The sequence below is a fragment of the Cucurbita pepo genome, chromosome 8 (assembly GCF_057944985.1).
Source record: "Cucurbita pepo subsp. pepo isolate OVF chromosome 8, ASM5794498v1, whole genome shotgun sequence".
Taxonomy (NCBI): domain Eukaryota; kingdom Viridiplantae; phylum Streptophyta; class Magnoliopsida; order Cucurbitales; family Cucurbitaceae; genus Cucurbita; species Cucurbita pepo.
Window position 1 is genome coordinate 7,840,930 of NC_141805.1, and position 23,612 is coordinate 7,864,541.

The 23,612-nt window shown below is 36.4% G+C and overlaps 2 protein-coding genes across 4 annotated transcripts; both read left to right on the plus strand.

The window, feature by feature from the left end:
* The first annotated feature begins 549 nt into the window (after positions 1–549).
* Positions 550–12,255, plus strand: LOC111784203 (EH domain-containing protein 1). Of its 2 annotated transcripts, none has more exons than XM_087126270.1 (16): positions 550–931; positions 1,033–1,112; positions 1,400–1,468; positions 1,548–1,605; positions 2,342–2,361; positions 5,453–5,552; positions 9,152–9,183; positions 9,312–9,425; positions 9,594–9,696; positions 9,981–10,030; positions 10,390–10,518; positions 10,598–10,849; positions 10,969–11,048; positions 11,307–11,433; positions 11,575–11,718; positions 11,791–12,255. In XM_087126270.1, the coding sequence occupies exons 1-16, from the start codon at positions 850–852 to the stop codon at positions 11,974–11,976; spliced, it is 1,626 nt and encodes a 541-aa protein (XP_086982396.1). In that variant the 5' UTR covers positions 550–849; the 3' UTR covers positions 11,977–12,255. The 2 variants fall into 2 exon arrangements, with proteins under 2 accessions (XP_086982396.1, XP_023520754.1); XM_023664986.2 differs by lacking the exons at positions 2,342–2,361; positions 5,453–5,552 and adding exons at positions 1,796–1,851; positions 8,988–9,030 and having other exon boundaries at positions 551–931; positions 1,548–1,611; positions 9,122–9,183.
* Positions 12,256–18,112: 5,857 nt separating this feature from the next.
* LOC111784216 (grpE protein homolog 2, mitochondrial) lies at positions 18,113–21,195 on the plus strand. Of its 2 annotated transcripts, none has more exons than XM_023664999.2 (6): positions 18,113–18,402; positions 18,864–19,032; positions 19,127–19,320; positions 19,460–19,627; positions 19,834–19,962; positions 20,707–21,195. In XM_023664999.2, the coding sequence occupies exons 1-6, from the start codon at positions 18,253–18,255 to the stop codon at positions 20,788–20,790; spliced, it is 894 nt and encodes a 297-aa protein (XP_023520767.2). In that variant the 5' UTR covers positions 18,113–18,252; the 3' UTR covers positions 20,791–21,195. The 2 variants fall into 2 exon arrangements, with proteins under 2 accessions (XP_023520767.2, XP_023520768.2); XM_023665000.2 differs by having other exon boundaries at positions 18,116–18,402; positions 18,885–19,032.
* Positions 21,196–23,612: the final 2,417 nt, after the last annotated feature.

The window sequence follows — 23,612 nt, forward strand, 5'->3', positions numbered from 1 at the left end:
TATGATTGAACTACCGAAAAGGAAGGTATACCTCGTTTGTATAGGTACTGACTTTTAATTCTTGTAAGCTTTTCTTAGCCATTTTATCTTTAGAATTATTCTTATTTGAATACGGTCTTGGTTCATTCATGTACTCTTCTTTTACTCGAGTGACACAAAATGTTATTGAAATTGGTTAAATAATAATAATAATAATATTGGAGTAAGAAAAGACAAATTGAATATGTTGACAAAATTTGAAGAGGAACAATAAACTAACATTGGACAAATTCATTTCATTGTATATAATATACTTCACATGTGCGAACGTAAATAATTTAGTAAATATATATTTTTAAAAAAGTTAATTATGTAAAATTGGTTATATAAAGCAGACAAATAATTTTGATGGGAGAAGTTATTTTAAGCTTTAATTTTGGTATAAATATGTAAAGAGTACATAGAAATCTAAATTTTTATTGAAAATGAAAGCATGGACCCAAAATGGATTTTCAGAATACGACATCGTTTCTTGTCATCATTAACATTTACACCTTCATCGGCATGAAACGTTACCGAAGAAAGAAGACCAAAACAAAATCTCCTCCGTACCCCGTTTCCCTCGCTCTTTCTCTCTCCGCTTCCGTTCCACTTCTTTCTCCCTTCTCTCTCTCTCTCTCATTCTCACGCGACGGACGAACTGAAGGGAAGATAACGACGGAACCAATTCTTCTGCGTTTTGCATTCCATTCACCTTCAACCTATTGCTTCTTTTTTCCATGATCTCGGAGTTCGCCTGGAACTGTAACGAGATCAACCGGAGGAGGAACCAATTCACGGCAGCTAACCGTTGTTTTCTTGTTTCTCTTCATGGAAGTTCCCAATCCTATCGCTTCCTGCTCCCGAGAGCAGCAGAAGATCTATCAGGAATGGTTTGATTACGCCGATTCTGGTATTTCTTCTTCTTTCAACTTCTATATTTCTTTATTCGTTTTTCCGTTGAGCTGTTTCTGTTGTGACTCAATCTTCGATTCCTGCGCTGTTTAATTTCAGATGGAGACGGCCGTATCACAGGGAATGATGCTATTAAGTTCTTTTCCATGTCTAGCTTGTCTCGGCAAGATCTCAAGCAGGTTCGCCTTCCGTTTCTGTTTTTCTCTATTTCTTTGTCTTCTGTAGTTTTTCGGTGTTTTCTTTCGCTATTGCTCGTTAATAATTTATGGAATCTTACTGAAGTGTAAACAAAGTTGAATTATATTTCGAAATTTCTGGTTACTTTCGTGTTATATAGCTCTAACCATAACTCGTTGTTCTGAAAAAGTTGCGTGAAAATTTTCATTTAATGTGACGATCATGATCGTCTTCACTTCTCAATTTTCTTTTTTGTGACCATGATTTCCTTAAAATATTTTGTTCAAAGGTGTGGGCAATTGCAGATTCCAAGCGGCTAGGATATCTTGGGTTCACCGAGTTTATTACTGCAATGCAGGTTTTTTAGTTAGAATTTTGAGTTTGTAGATTGAAAATGTCAACTTATATTCTAAAGCATACGTTTCTATTGTGCTTAGCTTGTTTCTTTGGCGCAATCTAAAGGGGAAGTAACTCATGATGCATTGACTTCTTGCAGCCAAGGTTAGTTTTCTAGCGCGACTGCATGTTTTTCAATCTTCTATACCTTGTGCCAGTCATTACCTATTGAGGCAACGCTTGCAAAATTTTCAAATTGTTGGTAACTTTTCATGCTATTCAATTTACTAAGCTTTTTTCCTGCAATTTCAGTCTCTTGATTTGAAGTAATTGCTCATATGTATTGCAGATGAATTAATGAGTCTGAGTCTTCCTAAAATGGAAGAACTAGATGTCATATTAGCTGTGAGTATGCTTCTGCTGTAGTCTAAATAAATTGTTTTTTCTTTTTTTTTTGGTAACAAAAGTGAATTATTAAAAGAACTAATTTTATAATTAGTACTTATTAACATTATATTAGAATATAAATTTTTATCCATATTACTTCATTTCTTTTTTATTTTCTTTTTGGCGGGGGGGGGGGGGGGGGGGGGGGGGGGAGGAAGGGGGTATGCATAATGCCACAATCGCACTTATTTCAGCAATGGGACGACGATTGTGCAGCACTTGTCCTAACTCACTGGACAAGTCAGCCGTATAAAAACTGTATTTTGTGTACAATTTAGACATATGGTCAAGCCTTGAGCCACATTTTGAGAGAAAAACGTGGGCGAGGAAATCATTGAAAACAAGTTGAAAGAAAGCATTGTGAAAGTCAATTGTATTGAAACATGTAGGCAAGAGCGGTCACAATACTTGGTCAGGGAGGTTTAATAACTACTGGGTCTTCTTATAGTACATTTTGAGGCGATTCATGTCTAGCAGGAGAAGACATGATTTCGCCAAACAATCATACAACAGAAAATGTAGCAAAAAAGTAATACAATGTGAAAGCAAGTAAAAGGGTTTGGCATGACATGAACATGTGTCCACAGGTAACACGCCCTAGATAAGTATGACCGTGACATCCTCCCCCACCTCATTGGTTGATATCGACTATGTTCAAAATCTGCAATATGGACCGCGGCGGAGTCCATGTCTTCGGCGCGTTCCCAACTTATTTCTTCTGTAGGTAGATTCTTCCATTGACGAGGAATTCTCGAACCCTACGTACAAGTCTTTCAACTTACCTATCTTTGTCGGTCAGGATCCTTTCAACTTCCCTGACGTCTTTTTGTTTTAGGCAGGTCTGGCGACAACATTGCGACTGCCATTGTTTGGATCAAGGGAGTAAGGTTTCAAGTTACTTACCTGGATTACTAGATGAATTTTCATTCATGTGGGCAATACCAACCTATAAAATGTAGCCTCAATTTTCTTAAGAATTTTGAAATGGACCTTCATATTTTCTGACAAGTCTTTGGTCCTTCCTACTCTGGACTCAGTTTGATGTGGACTTGGTGTCCTACTTGGAATTGGAGGGGATTCACAATTTCAAACGGGCTCTTCCCAATTTATGAACTCCTTTAGCAATTAAAGCAGAATTCACAATTTCAAAGCAGAATTGGAGGGGATGACGCTTCATGTCTGCCCATTTCTTCATATGTTTGGAAGTTTTTCTTAAGTAAGCTTGAGCTATGTCTGTTGTCTGTTTCCATTCTCTTGTAAAGTTTCGGTGTCAATGATATAGGGCAGGGATTCACAATTTTAAAGGGGCTCCTCCCAATTTCTGAACTCCTTTGGCAATTAAAGCAGAATTGGGCCACATCTAAAGTAACCAATTTTCTGGCGAGCCTCAACGAAATGTCGCAAGTATTCATTTCGCAAGTATTCTTCCAGCAAACAGTTGAATCGTTCACTCTGTCCATCTGTCTAGGGGTGATAACTCGAGAGATATTGAAAGTTGTTCTCAAGAATGTGAATAACTCTATGCAGAATGTCCTGATAAACTTGTCACTTTGTCACTGACGATGCTCGATGGAATGGCCCACAACTTTACGACATTTTTAAAGAACAGTTGGGTTGTCAATTCGGTCGAGCGTATCTTGGTTGTGGGTACGGATGTAGGATACTTTGAGAATCGGTCGATGATGACCAAGATGACTTCATGTTCGCCAACCTTCGGGAGATGTGTGATGAAGTCTAGTGACATTCTTTTTCAAGGTCTTGTCGGCACTGACAAGGGTTCGAGAAGTCTTGAGACCTTAGCCTTTTCAACTTTGTCTTGTTGGCAAATGATGCATGTCTTCGTATATTGCATTATGTCAATCCCGCATATTTGGCCAGAAGTACCATTGTTTCCTAAGGCATACGTTTGTTGTCATCCTCGATGACCGACCCATAAGGTATCGTGACATTCTTGGATAAGTTTCTTGCGTAGCTCTCCCTCTCTTGGGACATACATTGACCCATCGATCTTACTAGAATGAATATGGGCTAACATGCATAGGACCGCATGTTCACTCTTTCGACTCAGAACATTGGAAGCTTGGTTGCTCTTTCCCGCTTTATGCTTGAATTTGAAGTTGAATTATGCTAACGATCCTTGCCAACGAGCTTGCTTTGATGTCAATTTTGGTTGGTCAAAGAAGTGGCAAATGACATTGTTGTCCGTTCTCACTACGAAGTGGGATCCCAATAGACGTTGTCTCCGAACTCCGAGAGAATGAACAACAACTAACATTTTTTTTAAGATACTGTGTACCTCCTCTCTCTCTTTGATATTGAGCTTCTGGCTTAAGTAGGCAATGGGGAGGCCCTCCTAGTTGAGGACACACCAAGGGCAAAGTCAGATGCTGTCTGTTTCTATTTTGAAAGGTTTTGAAACGTCAACCAAGTCGAGGAAAGGGTCCCTCGTCATGGTTGCCTTTGAGTCTTCGAATGCCTTTAGGCATTCATCTGCCACAACCAAGGATGGTCTTTTTTCAGCAGTTCTGTTAATGGGATGGCTCGTCATGAAAACCCTTCGACGAACTGTCCATAATAATTTTCCAACACTAAGAAGGATTGCACAACAGTTACCGAAGTGGGGACTTTCCACTCTTGGATAGCTTTTATCTTGTCGCTATCTATGTTTATTTGCCTGCTCCTTGTCTTTGAAAAGCTGATATTGTCGAGGTATACTACGACGAATTGGTCCAAGTATTCATAGAAAAGCTGATTCATTAGGGTACAAAACATAACTGAGGTATTTGTCAGGCCAAAGGGCATCACCAGAAACTCAGATGCTCCATATCTTGTTACACAAGTTTTCTTGGGCTCATCTCCCTCAAGAATACGCACTTGGTAATATCCCGAATGTTAATCCAGCTTCATGAAGTTTTTGGCCCCATGGAGGTTGTCGAACAAATTGGATATAATTGGCAATGGGTACTTGTGTGCACTGTCACCTTGTTTAGGGCCTCGTAATCAATGCACAGATGTAAAGTTCTACCATTCTTCTTCTAAAAAAACACTAGGACCCCATAGGGTGCTTTTGCGGGATGAATGAACCCTGCAACCAATAACTCGTCTAACCTGCTTCTTCAATTCGGCTAACTCTGGTGGGGCCATCCGATATGCATTTTTCACTGGGGTTTGACTCTAGGTAGGAGCGGAATTTCGTGGTCTATGCCCCGTTGAGGGGGTAATGTCTTTGGTAAGCTTTTTGACATTATATCAGCATAACTAGGTAGGACATCTCTGATTTCGCTTGGGATGGGATCAATGGTGATTACATCTTCCACCAAAGATATGACCATAAATGTGGGCTCTTCCCAGGCGAGCCCTCTCTTTAATTGCAAGGCGAAAATCATTGTTGCCCGACTGTTTGATTCTTGCAAGGATTACGGTAGGATTGCAATTGGTAATCACTATGCACTTCGCCAACGACATTGGTATGACTTTGTGTCAAGAAGGCAATCCATCCTAAGTACCACATCAAAGTCGTCCAGGTTGACCACGACCCAATCCATTTCTCCTAACCAAGTCCCCAATTTCAAAGAGACTGGAGGCTCTAACAATAGGAAAGACTTCTGAATTAACAGCATACATTTTCCTGGGGTCGTTCTCTGAGTTCCAATCTGCGAGCTTCATAGTCAACGATAAAGTTGTGGGTCACGCCCGAGTCTACAAAGGTGCTTTTGCTAGGTCGTGAGTTTATCGTTTCGTCAACGAACATCAGCCCTTTCTCAAACACTTCTTTCGGATCGACCTTCTTTTGGATGGCCTATAGAAACTTTAGCGCTCTCATATTGAGAGTGTCATGATCTTCTTCTTTCTCTGCCGCTGGTTCGGCTTCTTGGTCATTACCTCCTTGTATTGAGACTTGAAGCACACAAAAGGCTCTCAACAGGGGCAATAGGAAAGCTGGTGAGGGCCTTACATAATCGACATTGCAAAGGCATCGCTGGATAGTTCCCTCATTCGGTCTATCGTTTCCTCCAGGTCAATTGGGGCCTTCATTCCTCAAACTCATTGGCCTATAGGGTTTGTTCCTAGAGTTTGGGGTGGTGTATTCCTTCTTTAGAAATTGGCTTCGCCCTCGAAGTCTAAGAGTCTCACTGCAGTAACCCGCACGGCGGCAAGATCTTGAACCTTTTGTTCACATAACTTTGTTCTTGCCAAAGGGTAGCAATCCTTTGACAAACCATAATACTTTGTCATTCTTAGACATATCTTTAATGTCTAGCATCAAAGTTGAGAATTGCTTGACATAGTCCCTAATTCCTTCGGTGTGTTTCAATTGTCGCATTTTGCGCCTTGCTATGAATTCTACATCTCAGGGAAGAATTGGGTCCTCAACTCTCTCTTGAGGTCTTCCCATAAACTCGTGGTGCACGAACCATTTTGAATGTCATTCAACTTCGAACGCCACCATAGTTTTGCATCGTCTGCGACATGCATTGTGAACGGTGTGACCAGGGTAACTTTAAGTTTTTCTGAACAGATCCCTGTGGCTTTGAAGTATTGTTCAACGTTGAAGATGAAATTTTCAAGTTATTTTGCATCCCGATTCCCTTTGAAGGCCTTGGGCTCCAGGATCTTTAGTTTGTTGAGCCCAACCTAAGCTTGACCTGAGGTTTGATTTCCTATGGCCCACACGATCAAGCTTACTTAGGTATTCATTTTGCCTATCTCAGCCTTCGTGGCGTCTATTGTTGCCCTGAGATCTTTAGGCAACTCGTTGAAAAGCTTCAACGGTTTTTTGTGAGCTATCTAGCATTTCGACATGTTCCTTCCATGTATGTGACAGAGCTCTCAGAGCTACCTTCGCGTTCTAAGCTACTCGGTTGTGTAGCCCTTTTTTCTAGAGAGTCAACCCTAAATATCAATTCTTTGATTGCCAACCCATCCAGGCAAGTGTTCATAGCGTCAATTCCACCGACTCTTTCATTCAGTTCGCAACTTGTTCCTCTAGGAAGCCGACTGTGTCGGGTTCTTCTTTTAAGAATAACATCTCATGTTCAATCTCGTGAGAATCTAAACTTGTGACTTAGCGATTGTTTAGTCGCCGACATCGTTTCATTCTTTAATAGGACTAGGAGCTAACGCAACTCTGATACCACTTGTCACAATCGCATTCTTTTCGGCAACGGGACGTCAATTGTACGGCACTTGTTCTAACCTGGTGAACAAGTCAACCGTATAAAAATCATATTTCGTGGACAAATCAGACATAGGTCGAGTTTCGAGTCACGTTTTGAGAAAAATTGTTTTAGAAAACATGGGAGAGGAAAATCATTGAAAACAAATTGAAAGAAAGCATCGTGAAAGTCAATTGCATTGAAAACATGTAGGCAAGAGCAATTACAATACTTGGTGGGGGAGGTTTGATGACTAGTTGGTCCCCCATAATATATTTTGAGATGATTCATGTCTAACCGGAGTAGACATGGTTTCGCCGAATAGTTATACAACAAGAAAATGTAATAAGAAAGTAATACAACATGAAAGCAAGTAAAAGGGTTTGGCATGGCATGGCATGGCATGGGCATGTGGCCATAAGCAACATGCCCGGGACGAGCATGACCGTGACATAGCACATTCAACCACTATTGAAACATCTAGAGATTTTACTCCCTTGAAAAATTTTCCATTCCTTTACTAGCCATGTGCTCCAAAAACACTTAAAACGTAAACTACAACACTTTGCTTTATTTTTAAGGGCAACAAATCAAGACTTCATTTAAGGAAATCAGAAATTTCCTAAGGTGCCAGGGTTGAAAGAAGGGCAACCAAAAAAAAACCTAAGCTTCTGCCAAATAGTTGAAGATAAGATAACCACAAAAGGGATGGCCTGTGTTTATGCATCCTCTCCCTTGCACACCAACTAGGCAGCAAGCCCAAATGAGTGTCTAGGCCCTTAGCCAGGGGCGACAAAAAGAAACGTACTTCAAATACCAAGTCCATACATCCTTATTCTCAGAATGGAAAAACCATCTAATCTTCTCAAGTAAGAAAGAGCCACTCAACCCCCTCAAATTTGAGAGGTTTCCTTTGAAATGTATTAGTGACCAGCCATTTGAGGATTTGCCCTTATCATCATGTATTGACACATCTTTAGTATTTGCATGGAGAACAACTAAACCAAAGGAAAGAAAAGCTATATTAGGATTTTTTTGGAGAATACTTCTCAAATTCTTTGTTCAAAAGTAAAAAAAGAAAAGGTACATGGCAATGAGGTACAGGACTTTCTTTCACTAAGAGGGCCATTTTTCGAAAATGAGACACATTTTAAGCTTGTTGTTCAAATAATAGTTGTAAAAGGATGTTGCATTAAGATGAGTGAATGAACTTTAACCAACAATCCCCTACAACCAAAGTTGAATCATTCCTTTCAGACTCGGGTTAACCTTCAACTCAAAAAATTTATCGAAATGCCTTCTGAAGATGGAATTAGTGAAGGTTGAAGCGAACCCGCTAGAGCCAAGGCTAATAACTCAGTTTATTTGCAAACAACTTGCCCGCTCTTAAACAAATTTCTTTGTGCATTCCTTTGCAATATACTTCTTTTGCCAACCTCTGATAAGTCTGTAAAACGCGTCATGGCCCACCTCCATATCCCAGTGTTAATGAGGAATGAAATTTTAATGACAATAATGGAATGTCCATAGGTAGGACTAGTTTACCTTTGTAATAATATCATCCATGCAAAGAGTACCTTGTTGGCGGCTCCTCACCCAGTCACCCCTCAAAATAGTCTGCTTGGTGACTCGTAGCCCCCTCATTCATAGCATTCTGTTATGCAACCACTACAACATTTTTTTTTTTCACGAAAAATTGACTCCAATTAAGTTGTGGCCTATGTTTCTTTCTCACTTGTTTAACTCCTTAAAAGTAGCGCTATAATAGATTCATCTGTATCCTATCCAATAAATAGATAGACTGGGACAGGTTGGGTCAATCAAATTTTGAGTTTTGGTTGGGTGGGGCTTGTTCTGACCTTAGGACTGAGGAGTAGGAAGGCACACCTTTTGTAATCCTGTTGAAAGTTCTAACTTTTTCATTTTTCTATCAAACAGAAGAGAGCCCGTAAACAGAAATCAAATGACCACGAGACAAACGGTAGTACCTATATCTTTTCAAGTAATGAAAGGAGGCTGCTTTATGCCTTTACTATCCCTTTTTAACTTGCCAATTGATGATGACTATGCAGGTACTTCTAAATGGCAGTCCCCTGCTTTAGCTAATTGGTTTTCAGCGAAGTCATCTAAAAAAGTTTGTTATCATGAACATTTCATTTGTTTTATGTTTATCATGTTATCATATATGTAGCAGTTGTTTACTGCAGTCATTCTCGCCTTGGTCTCTGGTCTTATGACTCCCTCTCCAAAATGCTGTTTCAGGTACCTCTTTCTTCCGTTACATCAATCATTGATGGTTTGAAGAGACTGTACATTCAGAAGCTGAAGCCCTTAGAAGTTACTTATCGGTTTAATGATTTTGTTTCTCCATTACTGGTGAGTATAATGTATGCTTTTGCATCTTAATTTTATATTTCATTACATGTGTCATAGAGACTCTCTCTCTTAAAACTATATGTATATTTTTTATTTAATATTCATGGTATGGTGGACCATGGTTTACAATGTGGTTTAATAATTATGTTAGCCTGCCCTATGACTCAGACAAATAGTGACTTTGATGCTAAACCAATGGTTATGCTTTTGGGTCAATACTCGACTGGCAAAACGACGTTTATCAAGCATATGCTGAGAAGCAGTTATCCAGGTGAGAGATTGTATTTTTTATGCTGACAGTTCTAAAGTACTTTCCCTAAAGTAGTTGTCCTAGGTATGAGGTTCCATGAATGAGAGAGAGAGGGATGGGCTGATCTATAGCTCCCTCTTCCCCTCACCCCACCCACACCAATTTTTCCCCCTACTTTTTTTAAAAGGAGACAAAGTTCTTGTGTTTGAGAGATAGAGAAGGGGAGTGGGGGAGAGAGAAAACGTGAGATTTCAATACGTCTGATCTTGTTTTAACATTGTCGCTCATTTTTCCACTTTTAACAGGAGCCCATATTGGACCAGAACCTACAACTGACAGATTTGTTGTTGTTATGGTAAGTGCTTTTACAAATAGGCTCTTCCCCTGAGGGGGTATATGTTGGCTTGACTGGGATGATCGAGGAAATAAAATCTTGTATTTTCATATAGTCAGCCAGGCTAGTAATTTCAGTCAGCTCCGCAATCTATTTTTTTCAGATTCCAATCTGTAGAACGTATTGCTGTTACTTCAATTGTATTCACACTTTTTATGCAAAGTTATGTGTCCTTTGTTTCTTAGAAGGGGGAAAAACCAAATTCCATTTTAAGTACTTTATTCATGCTTTCTCTTTATTTTTTTTCAATTCATAATCTTCTAAAGAATAAATGATTTTGGTGCTTCAAACCTAATTCTTTGTTATTGTCTCCTTTTTAGTCTGGACCTGATGAAAGAAGCATTCCTGGAAATACAGTTGCCGTCCAAGCAGACATGCCATTTAATGGGCTCACAACATTTGGAACTTCTTTTCTATCAAAATTTGAGTGTTCACAAATGCCACATCCTGTAAGAATATATTCTGTTACTGCATGAATATTTATTTGAATAATCTTTTCACGGCCTTAAACTGTTCTTTTTTATGAAGCTGCTAGAACATTTTACGTTTGTGGATACTCCTGGAGTTTTGTCCGGAGAAAAGCAACGAACACAGCGAGCTTATGAGTTTACAGCTGTAACATCGTGGTTTGCTGCAAAGTCCGATCTTATTCTACTTTTATTTGATCCCCATAAACTTGATATTAGTGATGAATTCAAGCGGGTCATAGCATCATTACGTGGGCATGATGACAAGATTCGAGTAGTCTTGAATAAGGCAGACCAAGTGGACACGCAACAAGTAACTTATTATCTTTACTTTTATTACTATTGTTATTATAATTTACTCTGGTTTTACCATTTCACCGGCTGAAATACATGGGCACAGTGAATGTAATTAAACTCTTTTGAGCATTTCAGTTGATGAGGGTTTATGGAGCATTAATGTGGTCGCTTGGGAAAGTTCTGAATACACCTGAGGTTGTTCGCGTTTATATTGGGTGCGACCTCTTGCCTGATATGATACTAGTGGTTTTTATTTTTTCTTTTTCCACCCTACATTGACATATGCGGTGATATAATTTGGCCTCATTCAAATCTGAGTGGTTTCTAATGGAAGGATTGACAATAATGTATCTTGCCAACACATATATCGCCGTCTAATGAGCTCTTCATGTCTAGATCACTACTTTGATATGCTTCTTATGTTGACCAGGATGTCTTATGCTCCCTTTGGTTCACATATTTCCTTGTGACAGCTCCTTTAATGACCAACCAGTTAACGAAGCTGCTACGGGTCCGCTTGGGAAAGATCTCTTTGAAAAAGAACAGGAAGATCTTCTTTCTGATTTGAAGGATATTCCGAAGAAGGCCTGTGATCGAAAAGTGAGTTTCCCATGGTCTACTACGCATATTATTCTAATTGAAAATGGTACTTGTTTGTGTAATATGCAACTTTGAAGAACCGAATAGTCTCTGCCCCCTCCCCCCAAGAAAATAGTTTCTGACAACATCAGTTTCTGGCAGATAAATGAATTTGTCAAACGTGCAAGAGCTGCTAAAATTCATGCCTACATTATAAGTCATCTTAGGAAGGAGATGCCTACCATTATGGGCAAAGCCAAAACCCAACAGCGACTGCTCGATAATTTGGCCGATGAATTCGGAAAGGTATTTCCTTTGAACTAATGCTTGTAACAACTTACAAAGAATGGTACACTTAAAACTTTTATCAACTCGCAGGTACAAAGGGAATATCACTTACCCGCTGGAGATTTCCCGAACGTCGACCAGTTCAAAGAGACATTGTCTGGTTTCAACTTCGACAGCTTTGAGAAGTTGAAACCAAAAATGATTCAGTCTGTGGACGACATGTTGGGATACGACGTCCCAGGACTTTTGAAGAACTTCAAAAATCCCTATGACTAAATGAGACAGTAAATTCGAGTTTTGAGTTTCAGGTATACACACGGCTGCTTTAGCATTCTCAAGGTCTTCTTGAACTTATTCATTCTTTATACTATTTTCTATTTAATAAGAGCTTTGACTTTGGAAAATTGAAAATTTTGTAGTTCCTTTCTTGGGAAATAGGTTCAGTTTTCATGTAAATGGTAATAATGTCGTGTATTGAAGTATTATAATATTAAATAGTTTGTTCCATGGGTTATTATTTCTTTTAGAGGAAAATTCATATTTTACCTTTTTATTTGATTGTGGAGCTAACTAGAGAAATGACTAAACATGTAGCCATATGTAATTTAATCTAAAATACCAATAAGATTGGAACTGTATAGAAGTGTGAACAATGATAAGTTTGTGCAATTTTCATCTTTCATTTCATCTCTATACTAACTATAAGGGTATTATTCATATTAATGAAGCTTTTGAAAAGTCAATTATATTTTTGAACTTTTTTAAAATGTTGGGGTATTAATAAAAATTTTAAAAATTAAAAAGGAACTAAAATTTACAAGTATTTTTGTTATTTAGCCCAATTTTAAACTTTAATACCATATTTTGTGTACAATTTATGATACAATTAAATTAGATTTAATTTATAGTTTGATACAATTCTATAAAAAATTAACATAGTATATTGTGTATCTTAGCGATGACTTTTTTCTTTTTTTTTTTTTCTTTTTTTGTCCATCTAAGCCATTATGAGATCAATATACAAGTCAAGGTCAAGGTGCCCTCATAAAAAACACGGGTTGGAATGAAAAGTTAGATTACCTTATTAGTAACTTCGTTAGATTACCTTATTAATAACTTCGCAGTCTCCCTAATATGCTCCATAAGTGTCTACTCCTAAACATGAGTCTGAAGCATCCTTATTGTTACCTAGTGAGCTTTTTATATCTACATTATTGTAGGTTCTAAATAATAAAACCTATGATCTCTATTGAGCACCAATGGAGATCCGTCAGTAGTATTCTCTAGTACGTCACGGGTCCTAAGTGGATGACAACATATTCTTATATATATTCTAGGTAGACCTTCACTAGTTGAGACAATTTTTTTTTATCAAGGGCTATGTCCCAACCACCCTACATAATACTAGCCAACCCCCACAATCGTACCTAATCCTAAACATGACTTAATGACCAAAGTATTTGAAATAGATAAGGCTAGAATTAGATTATACTTGAAGCTCAAAGATCTAGAAGCAAGATTTGGAATCTTGTTCTAAATTGAGTCACTCCACAATCGAACTTGATCAAGACTTGATTGAATGACTCAGTTGCAATCTATCGCAAGTGCTTGAAACTTAGAAATAACAAGGATGATATTCAAATTATAAGGGTAAAAGTCTCAATTTGACATATCAATTTCATTCCTCCAAAATCTAAATCTGCCTTTTACATAATAATATGTGGGTATTTATAGTCTCTTCAAGAATGAAACTTTTAATTCTTCAAATGCCCACTCAAGATATTAGTGACCATTATTTACTCACTCCCTTTAAATCTGCACGAAAGAAGAAGTCAATTTGACCAATATCTTCTCGATCTTTTTATCATTACAAGAATTATGAAATTAAAAATAATAAATAAAGTTTTCTAACAACTTATCAATCCAGTACAATTTATAGCAACTTCATCCACTACTTCAACCGTGCAAATATTCATTTATGGAGCTTCAAATGGTCATTCCTCAATCGAATCACCTTGTAACATATGAAATAATTGTTGAACTAAGTCTATCCAATTTTGTAGATGAAGAATCAATGCTTGTTGAATTTTATTGGTCCTGGATCATATAATGGGTCTAGTTGGAACATTTGGAATACCGTGATCCTTTTCATCTTCCACCTCTTCAAAAAAGTTCGTCCTTGAATCAGGAAAACCATCACCTTGCTTATATTTGATGATATACGGAAATGTTTCAATAAACTCCACCCACTTTGCACGCCTACGGTAAATTTTACTTTGACCCTTAAGATACTTCAAACTTTCCTAATAAGGGTGAATCACAAATTCTCTGGGACATACGTAGTGTTGTCACACCTGCGATGTGCGAACTAAAGCAGCCAATTTTTTATCATAGGATATTTCAATGTTGCCCCCATTTAGTTTTTCACTAAATACATCCGTTTTTTTTTTTTTTCTCTTTGATTTTTCTCTAATTTTTCACCCAATTCTGGTTTTTTTTTCAATTCTTTTTCAAACTCTTTTTTTCTTTTTCTCCAACTTTGAACAAGAAATACACCTGCATACCTCAAAGGTATAAGAGTGGTTTTTCTACCATCTTTTATAAAAGAATATCTTTTCAAATAATCATCATACATGACCTTCCTATCAAATTGTCAAGGTCGGCCAAGCAATATGTCTCCAGTAAGCATTAGTAACACATCACAAAGAACTTCACCTTTATATTTTCCCAAAGTAAAAGACCCAAAGTAAAAGATATTAAAACTTGGGAAACTACCTTCATTGTTCCACTCTCATTGAGCCATTGAAGCTTATAAGGTTTAGGATGTTGTTGGGTTGGAATTTGCAATCTTTTGATCAACATGGTACTTACTACATTAGTGCAACTTCCACTATCAATGACAAGACTACAAGGAGTCCCCTTGACTAAACACTGTTTGTGAAATAGGTTGTCTTTTTGATCATCGACATCATTCTCAATAACTTGAGTTTTAAGAAGTCTTCTTGTAATAAGTGCCAAATGACTCCGGTCTTCTAATTCCTCCTCATTCTCCTGGATTTCTTCTTTAACTAGCTCATTAATCTCCCCTCTGTTTCCCTCATTTTGGTTCATGATTTGTACAAATAGTAGTTAAATATGCTTAGGGCCTCACACACTCAACTTACTAATTTTACACTCAGGAACACTCGTGTTTATTACACACAAAGGTAAGCTATTTCGGAAAGTAACTAAAATATGATCAAGGTAGGCTAATATATTGATAAATCAATTCTTATTTTAGCGAGCTATTCAAGAAAATCAAGAGAAGTTAATTAAAGAAAATCAAGAGAAGTTAATTATGAAGTAACAACAAAATAAAACAAAAAAATGATCAAACGAACAAGGGATACAAAGATATGTTTTGGTAGAACTGCACACTGGAAATGAATTCAAAACGAAAGGTCGTTAGGATTTTGACTAAATTCCCTTCTTAATTAAAAAATATAAGAGAATGGTCTAACTTTCCTTTTTACGGAATTCGAGAAAATTTAGAACTTATCTTCGAGCTTGAATCATGAAACAAAAATATCAAACATAAGGGTTACCGATTTAGACGGTTTAAGCAAAATGTGAATTGAAGTTTATTTGATCTTCAATATTAAGAAGCAAAATTCTAGACGTTTTTTTTTTTTTTTTTTTCAAGATTTAAATATGATCTTTACAAAGAAAATGACAATAAAGTAAAAAAAAAAATGAGGAAGACGGGTTATGCAGTAGAGTTTGGGAAGAATTCGTGAAAGATTGCGAAGGGTGTTATGGTGGTAGCATATGGCACAAAATCTGGAACCGTATACACCACTGTAGGGTGTATAAATATGGCTATTGTTGGTGAGAGTGCTTCAAATTCAAGTCTATGACACAATAGACTTGACATATGAACGTCAAAGGAATGAAGAGGTTGACTACGAAAGGAGTTTTAGAAGGGTAAGGACAACTAAGAGTTTCTAACAAGGAAATCATTTCTGAAATATGTTGATATAGGCCCTTGTGAGAGCTGCATCATGAGCAAATAGAAACAAGTAGCTTCACAAAGGCTACCAGAGAACTGAAAAAAGTGTGGTTGTAAATGGTCCATATAGACGTTTGGAGATCATCTCCAATTCCATCACTTGGTGGATCAAAGTTCTACGTCACTTTCATCGATGATTTCAGTAGGAAGGTATCAACTTATTTCCTTAAACATAAGTCAGATATGTTTGCCACCTTCAAGGAGAGTGGAAAGCTGAAGTTGGAAATCAGACCAACTTGAAGATCAAATAGCTAGGTCTGACAATGGAGGAGAGTATAAAAAGTCAGAATTCAAACCATTTGTGCAGTTGATAGAATTAGATTAACGAGGATAGTTCCCAATAAAGCAAGACAAAATGATGTTGCTGAAAGGATGAAAATAACATTGAATGAGCGAGCAAGGAGTATCAAGATTCATTATGGATTGCTAAATAAGTTATAGGTTAATGCTGTAAATACAGTAGCCTACTTGATCAATAGAGGGTGGTCAGTACCTTAGGGGTTCAAGCTGCCAGAAGAGGTATGGACAGAAAAGAACTCAAGTACTCTCACTTGAGAACTTTTGGATGCACTGCATATGTTCGTGTTGATCTAAAAAAGAGTGACAAGCTTGACGCTGAGGCTGTGAAGTACTACTTCATAGGTTATGGTTATAACATGTTAGGATACAAATTTTGGGGTGACAAGAACAGAAGATCCTGAGACATTGTGACATGACTTTTGATGAAAATGTCTTGTACAAATACAAATAGAAGAAAGATTCCGAGACAATGAAGCAAGAGGGAGTTGAGGTTGAGTTGCGAAAAAATTCACCTAGTAATGTTGTAGTAAATACTTTAGGAACTTCTGAGACAGTTGTTGAGGAACCAAATGTGGAGACAGTGACATTTGAGCAAGTACCGGGTGTTGGACTGTGATGATTGTGATGAATGAGATGAATGAGATTTTGACATAAAATTAGTAAAAATTAAAATATTTTTTTTATCAAACTTTTTATTAATTTGAAGGTGACAATTAATACAGATATATAAAATAATTCAATTTAAAACAATAAATCATTAAAAACAAAACTAACCAATCACGCTAATAATTTCAAAATTAAGTGAGATAGAGTTATAGAAATAGGAAAGTAACACTGTAATCTTATAGTGGTTTGGTCAAACTTGACATACTTCACTCCTCATACGCCTCTGGTAAATTTGAATAAAAATTTTACTCTTTCCACGGATCAGAGCAAAAACTTAACACCGTTCTTTTTACGAATTGCAGATCAAACTCAAACATTTACACGACTCAAGATCAAATCAATATAAATGTTAGAATTTTTTTTTTTTTTTTTTAATTTTAGAAATAGTAATAACCTGGTTTAAATTATTTCCTTTTTTCTATTAAAATAATAATAATACTAATATTAGTCCAAGATCACAAGTTTAAATTTATTTATGCTAAAATATATTATTATATATATATGTATAATTTATTTATGCTAAAATATATTAATATATTATTATACATGTGTCATGGAAATTTGTCCAGGATGACAACTCAGCTGCCATGTCATTTCCTTAGGCATTTTCTACTCTATTTTGGTTGGGCTGTAATTTTTTATTATAATTCTCACATTTGAGTGATTTAAAAGGCATCGTATCATCATTCTAAGCTTTATACTATAAACACTTCAAAATATTGAATCTATTAGTAATTAAAAGTATGTTCGTTATCTTAAAAAACATCAATTAATTAATTCATTATACTTAATTAGTTTTAGAGATTAAGGATCAAAAAAGGCAACATTCAGAATATCTACAAAACTATTAGATTATCATAAAGATATGTACTTTCATTATACTATATGTTGTTGATTGATGAAGGAAAACCAGAGTTCTTTGATGATGCCCTAGAGTTGGAGGATACAACCAGATGGGAGTAAGTCATGAATAATCAAATAGTTGGATGTTTAGAGTTAAGAATTGTGTTGCTATTTCATATACAATGACTTTATGTAGATAGTCAGAATGTCATATAGTTAACGAAGAATTTAGTCTATCATTCAAAGACAAGACAACATCAGAAGACGATATCATTCCACTTATAAGTTATTGAAAGAATGTGATGTGTTTGGATAAGATAGAAGGTGGAGCAAGACATATGGACAAAATGGGTTGAGGTTATAAAATTAAAATATTATTTGTCTATACACTTTTTAGATTTATTTCATTTTTAAATATTACTTTTAATAATTTTGAAATTAATTTCTACGAAACAAAATCTGGGATCGGTGAAGCGTTCCGCAAGCAATGAGAACGGCGTCGTTTAAGGAAACACAGGGTGGGGTAGTTTCGCCAATTTGACTTGAAGGCACCACAAAACCCTCGCTCCCGTGTCTGTCTCCTGTGATCTCCTCCTCAGCCACATTCTTCTCTTCATTTCCTTCCACTTTTCTCTGCCTGAAAAGCCTTCAAATCCGATCTTCCTTTTCAGTTTTAATCACCTTCCTTGTTAGCTATGATCGTCACCAAGCTTTTCGCACGCGCCTCCCGCGGCATTTGCCGGAGCTCGCTTCTCTCCTCGGCCTCGCAATCCAATCAAACCGCACAATTCTCGCCAATTCTATCCAATCGCTTTCACTGTCTTGCTAACGAATCCATCAATAAGGTACGCCTTAAACACCTTTCACTTACAAGGATTTGTTTTCTGCTATTAGGGTTTAGCTAGGGTTTTGGGTTTTTCTCGAAATTTCCCATGTAAGAGCGGCGTATGAATTTCAATTTCTTCCCCCTTTTTTTTGTATGAGGTTTTGTAAGACTTTTGTCGCAATTTTTTTGTTATTATATGCTTTTGAACCTCCCGTCTATTTTTGTTCTGTTTCTGGGTGTCTTGAATTCGTTATTATTTATGTCAATTTTACTCATGTTCCTTTAATTAGATAGCCTCTAGTTGTGGGTGTGGCTTGGAATTAGTTTACCTTTGTTCTCAGTTTTCTTCTTTTTTTTTACTTTTTTCCTTTTATTATTGGGAATCCATTGGGATTTATTGCTTAGTTTCTGGTTACTTGTTTGGTCTTCTTAGAGAACGTTAAATAATAAAACTTTCATTCATTGGCCTAATGTGCCCAGGTCTATTCTTTTTCTGCTCAGGAATCTGCGTTACATAATTCATTTTCCCTTCATAAATTCGGATTATCAACGTTTGCATCCCCTGAGACTCCTGATAAGGAAAATGGTGATTCTGTACGAAGTAATGGCAGCTCTTCTGCTGCTGCAGAGCCGACGGCTGAATCTAATGGTAAACCAAAGAATCAGATTTCATATTCGGATGTTGATTTTCAATGCCTGCCTTATAATGTACAAGTATTAACAAACTCTGCTTTCTGGTTCAGATTCTGAGAGTGATGACAATCTTACCATGGATGATCTGGTGAAAGTTGTGGCTGAGAAGGAAGAGCTTTTGAAATTAAAGCACAAAGAGATTGAACAAATGCAAGATAAAGTTGTTCGCACTTATGCAGAGATGGAGAATATAATGGCCAGGACAAGGCGTGAAGCTGAGAATTCGAAGAAGTTCGCTATTCAGGTATTAGTTTTCATTTGGTCTATTTCTTATCCTTGGTATATATATGTTTTTTTCTTTTTTCATGTTTCAATGACATGACAATACATTAATAATGTTCACTTGCAAGATTCTCTCCTGACATTATTTTTATGTGTTTTAGAATTTTGCAAAGGGTTTACTGGACGTCGCAGACAATCTAGGACGAGCTTCATCTGTTGTCAAGGAAAGTTTTTCAAAGATTGATTCAACTAATGACTCTGCTGGGGCGGTGCCCCTATTGAAAACCCTTCTTGAAGGTGTTGAAATGACTGAGAAGCAGCTGTCTGAGGTAAAGCTCTCATGTATAAAATGTTATTGAGGTTTGCAGTTAGAACTTTGATTATCAGCAAAACTTGTATGGCAAAAGACTTAGTCAGTTGACACCGTCTTAACTAACATAACATGGTTTATCGGTCATTGGCCGTTTCCTTCTAATTTTGGCTCCTCATGACATCCTTGTGCTAATTAATTTTAACTAAATTATATTACTTCCAGGTGTTGAAAAAGTTTGGAGTGGAAATATTTGACCCTACAAATGAGCCATTTGATCCACATAGGCACAATGCAGTTTTTCAAGTACCAGATGGTTCTAAGCCTCCCGGTACTGTTGCTGCTGTATTGAAGGTATGTCTCGTAGTCATGATCATTGTTTTGTGTGTGGTTCTGTTTCTACCATTATTATATTTCAAATTCTTCATATTTATTAGAGTTGCAAATGGAAATTTTATGATGATGAAACTGTAGGCGTAGGCATAGGTAATAAGAAAAGAAAATGGGAACTTCGCGAACATTTTCTTTGACAAATTAATTATTCTGAAGTGCCATTTACAGGCTTAAAGTAAGACGAACAAGCTATGAACATCATTGGCATTGAAGACTAACACTTCAAATCTTAAATGAAATAAATTTTTGAAAAAAGGGAATTGAAGATCTTGATCTTGAGATGCATAAAAGTTGGTAAGCTTAGGGGCCTGATACTATGTTCTTGAAATGTCTGGGTCTAGGAAAAATTCTCTAGATACCAGGTTTGAGACTCTAAATGGAAAACTCATTAAATAAAATGCTTCTTTGATCGGAGTGCTATTAGGAAAGAATTTGGAATGCTATTGGGATATCAAGGTATGTTGGTAATTAGTTCAGGAGTTTCTTTTAATTTCAATGTCATTTGAGTTCCACTTGCGCTCTATCATTCTTCAAGAGTTGTCTTCGAATTGGCTAAGTTTTTGTTTAACAAACACGATGACTTAACATGAAAACACGGTACTTGAATCTGTACCTATTTGTTGAAATAGAGCTTGTAGTAGAACTTGCATAAAAACTATGATAATTGCAAAAGCCTAACTGTGATTTTGTTGTTAATATCCACAGAAAGGATACATGCTTCATGAGCGAGTACTTCGACCTGCTGAAGTCGGTGTTACTAGAGCTGTGGAGAATGAGGATGGAGCGTGAAGGATCAGTTGGAAGGATGGATATCCAACTCAAATTGTTTCCCCTGGAAAAGAGTTTTGGTATGCGGAATGTTCTTCGATAGAGAAAGATATCTAATCTAGACTTCCTGTTAGATGCAGAGGAAGAGGAAAACAATTCATTGCTTTGATAAACATTTGATTTTGTTGTGTATTTAGAGAGAGAGAGAGAGAGAGATATGTGAGGGTATTTCTGTGCTTTCCTGGTATCAGTTCAAATTCAGAACATGTATTCTGAATACCATAAGCTTCATGTGTAAACATATTCTTGAGGCATTTTTCTTTTGGTTAGAAAGTTACCAAAGAGCTTCTTGACGAGGATGAACCAGAGAGATGTCCACATCTTAACAGCCAGGGGCAATCTATAAAGATATGTGTATGCTAGAGATATCTTTATGTTTTTACCTCTTTTTTCTTTTTTTTTGTGCCTCACTTTTAAAAAATTTATAAATAGTCTTTTGAAAACTAAAATAGAATTCTTTTAGATAATAGGAAAACAGAAAAAGATGTCATTGGTGTATACCATTTTATATTTTGCATGTACTTGAGGGTCGATTTAAATTTAAGTAGGCTTTATTTTTAGTATCATGTTGGTTTCGATAATTTCCTTAATAACATATATGAGCTATCATTTAAATTAAAATTAGGTAGCAAAATAGCTGTCACCGATGTTGAGAATTGTTGGAGGTCTACATGAGTAAGAGATCATAAGTATAAAGTGAGAAACATTATCTCTTTGATATGAGGTCTTTTGAACATTGTTCAAGTATATGTTACCGATCAATTTAGACCATGACATTTCCACTCTGACAAAATGAACTACAACATCACACTCATGCTATAACTCCTTGTTCATGATCTAGTATTTGCAACTTATCGTACCACTTGTTCTATCTAACCATGCCATAGTTTGTTAATTGTTGTCAATTTTATACGAGTTTGATCAGTGATTGTTAGTTCTCAAGTGTTGGAAGATTCATGGACAAGAAAATGTTAGTAAAATTAGTAATCTCATTAAAGAGAAAAAAGAATCTGCCAAGGATGAACCTGGGATGCTAAAAGTTGTATGGTAATGACTTTGGTTGGTAAATTCCATGGTTGAAGGGATTGTTATAACATCGATGTGTTACTCTACTATGAATAAAGTAAGCTAATGTACTTCAAGTAAGGTACGTTAAATGAACACGACTCTCCACAATGATATGATATTTTCCACTTTGAGCATAAACTCTCATTGGCTTTGCTTTGGGTTTCCCCAAAAGATCTCAAACCAATAGATATAGTACTCTTTGATTATAAACCCATGATCATTCCCTAAATTAGCCAACGTGGGACTTTCATCCAACACCTCCCCACGAACAAAGTATGCATTCTCTTAATCGAGGCTCGACTCCTTTTCTTTTGGAGTCTTAGTCATTTTTTACTATACCTTTGAGGCTCACAATAGTCTTAGTCATTTTTTACTATGCCTTTGAGGCTCACAATACTTTTGTTCGACATTTGAGAATTCTATTGACATGGCAAAGTTTAGGGCATAACTCTGATACCATGTTAGGTTAAATGACACTATAACCTATCACGACCTCGTATATTTATAGATATGTATAATGAGGATTACATTGTAACAAACCATGAAATCATAGATTTGGTAAAAAAAACTAGTTAACAAACCAGGAAATCATAGATTCTCTTTGATTCAGGTAATAAACAAGTAAATCAGTAAATCATCTTAATATGTACAGATATGATGTATTCTACCTTTACCAAGGTAATTAATCGAAGTGTTTGAGCTGAATCTTAAATTGCAAGACCTAGATCCTTTTGACACGTAGGAATGGGAGTCAACTAAAGTTCAAGCTCACTAGAAAAAAGTTGTGGAGTATGGTCGTGTTTACAAACTTCTTTGTCAGACTAACGAGGAGTTTGATGAGATTAAGGAAGTTTAGTTTGAAGTTGGCATAGAAGACAGTCGCTGCAATTTTATGTTTGGCAAGTAACTTAAAAGTACGTATAAGGTACACAAGTAAGATTTAAGGACAAAATGGGTAAAAAAAAAAAAAAAAAAAAAAAGTTTAAATTTTCAAAAAAATAATAAGAATAATTAAAAAGTGTCAAACCAAAATACTCATGAAGTTTGAAGTGTTTACAAAAACGTCATCAGAAAATTAGATTTCCTATAGTGAACAGTTTCAAAAATCATTCGAAGCTCGAGAATAAGTTGTTGGATTGTTGGATTTTATGTTCTTACGCATTCTAAATTGACTCCTTATCTGAGATATGAGAGCTAAGCTAAATAAGAAAGGCTACATTCAACCAAGAATCAGTAATCAATATGCTATCTTAAAAAGATGGTTCAAGTCAAGTATGTTGATCATATAACCATGCTCTAAAGTAACACTACATAAGCTAAGTCCATTAAGAACAAGAAGGTTGCTATGAACATTGCAAGAAACGAGAACCAAGAATACCAACACAATCGGACTCAGAAAATCAAGAAACTCTTAAACTTCCCATGGTACAACATATTCATGAATCAATCTCATCACTTGGAATGTAAGAAGCCTTGAATGTAGGTATGAGACTATGTCACTTGGAACATATGAAGCCTTGCACATAGGTACTCAGACTATGTCGTTTGGAACGTAACAAGTTTTGGATGTAGGTTTCAAATTATTTTGCTTAAATCGTAAGAAACTTTGGGAGTAGGCTTCAGACTATATCGCAAGGAATGCATGAAGTTCTTGATGTAGGTTCAGATTACGTCGCTTGGAACACAAGAAACCTTGGATGTAGGTACAAACTGTG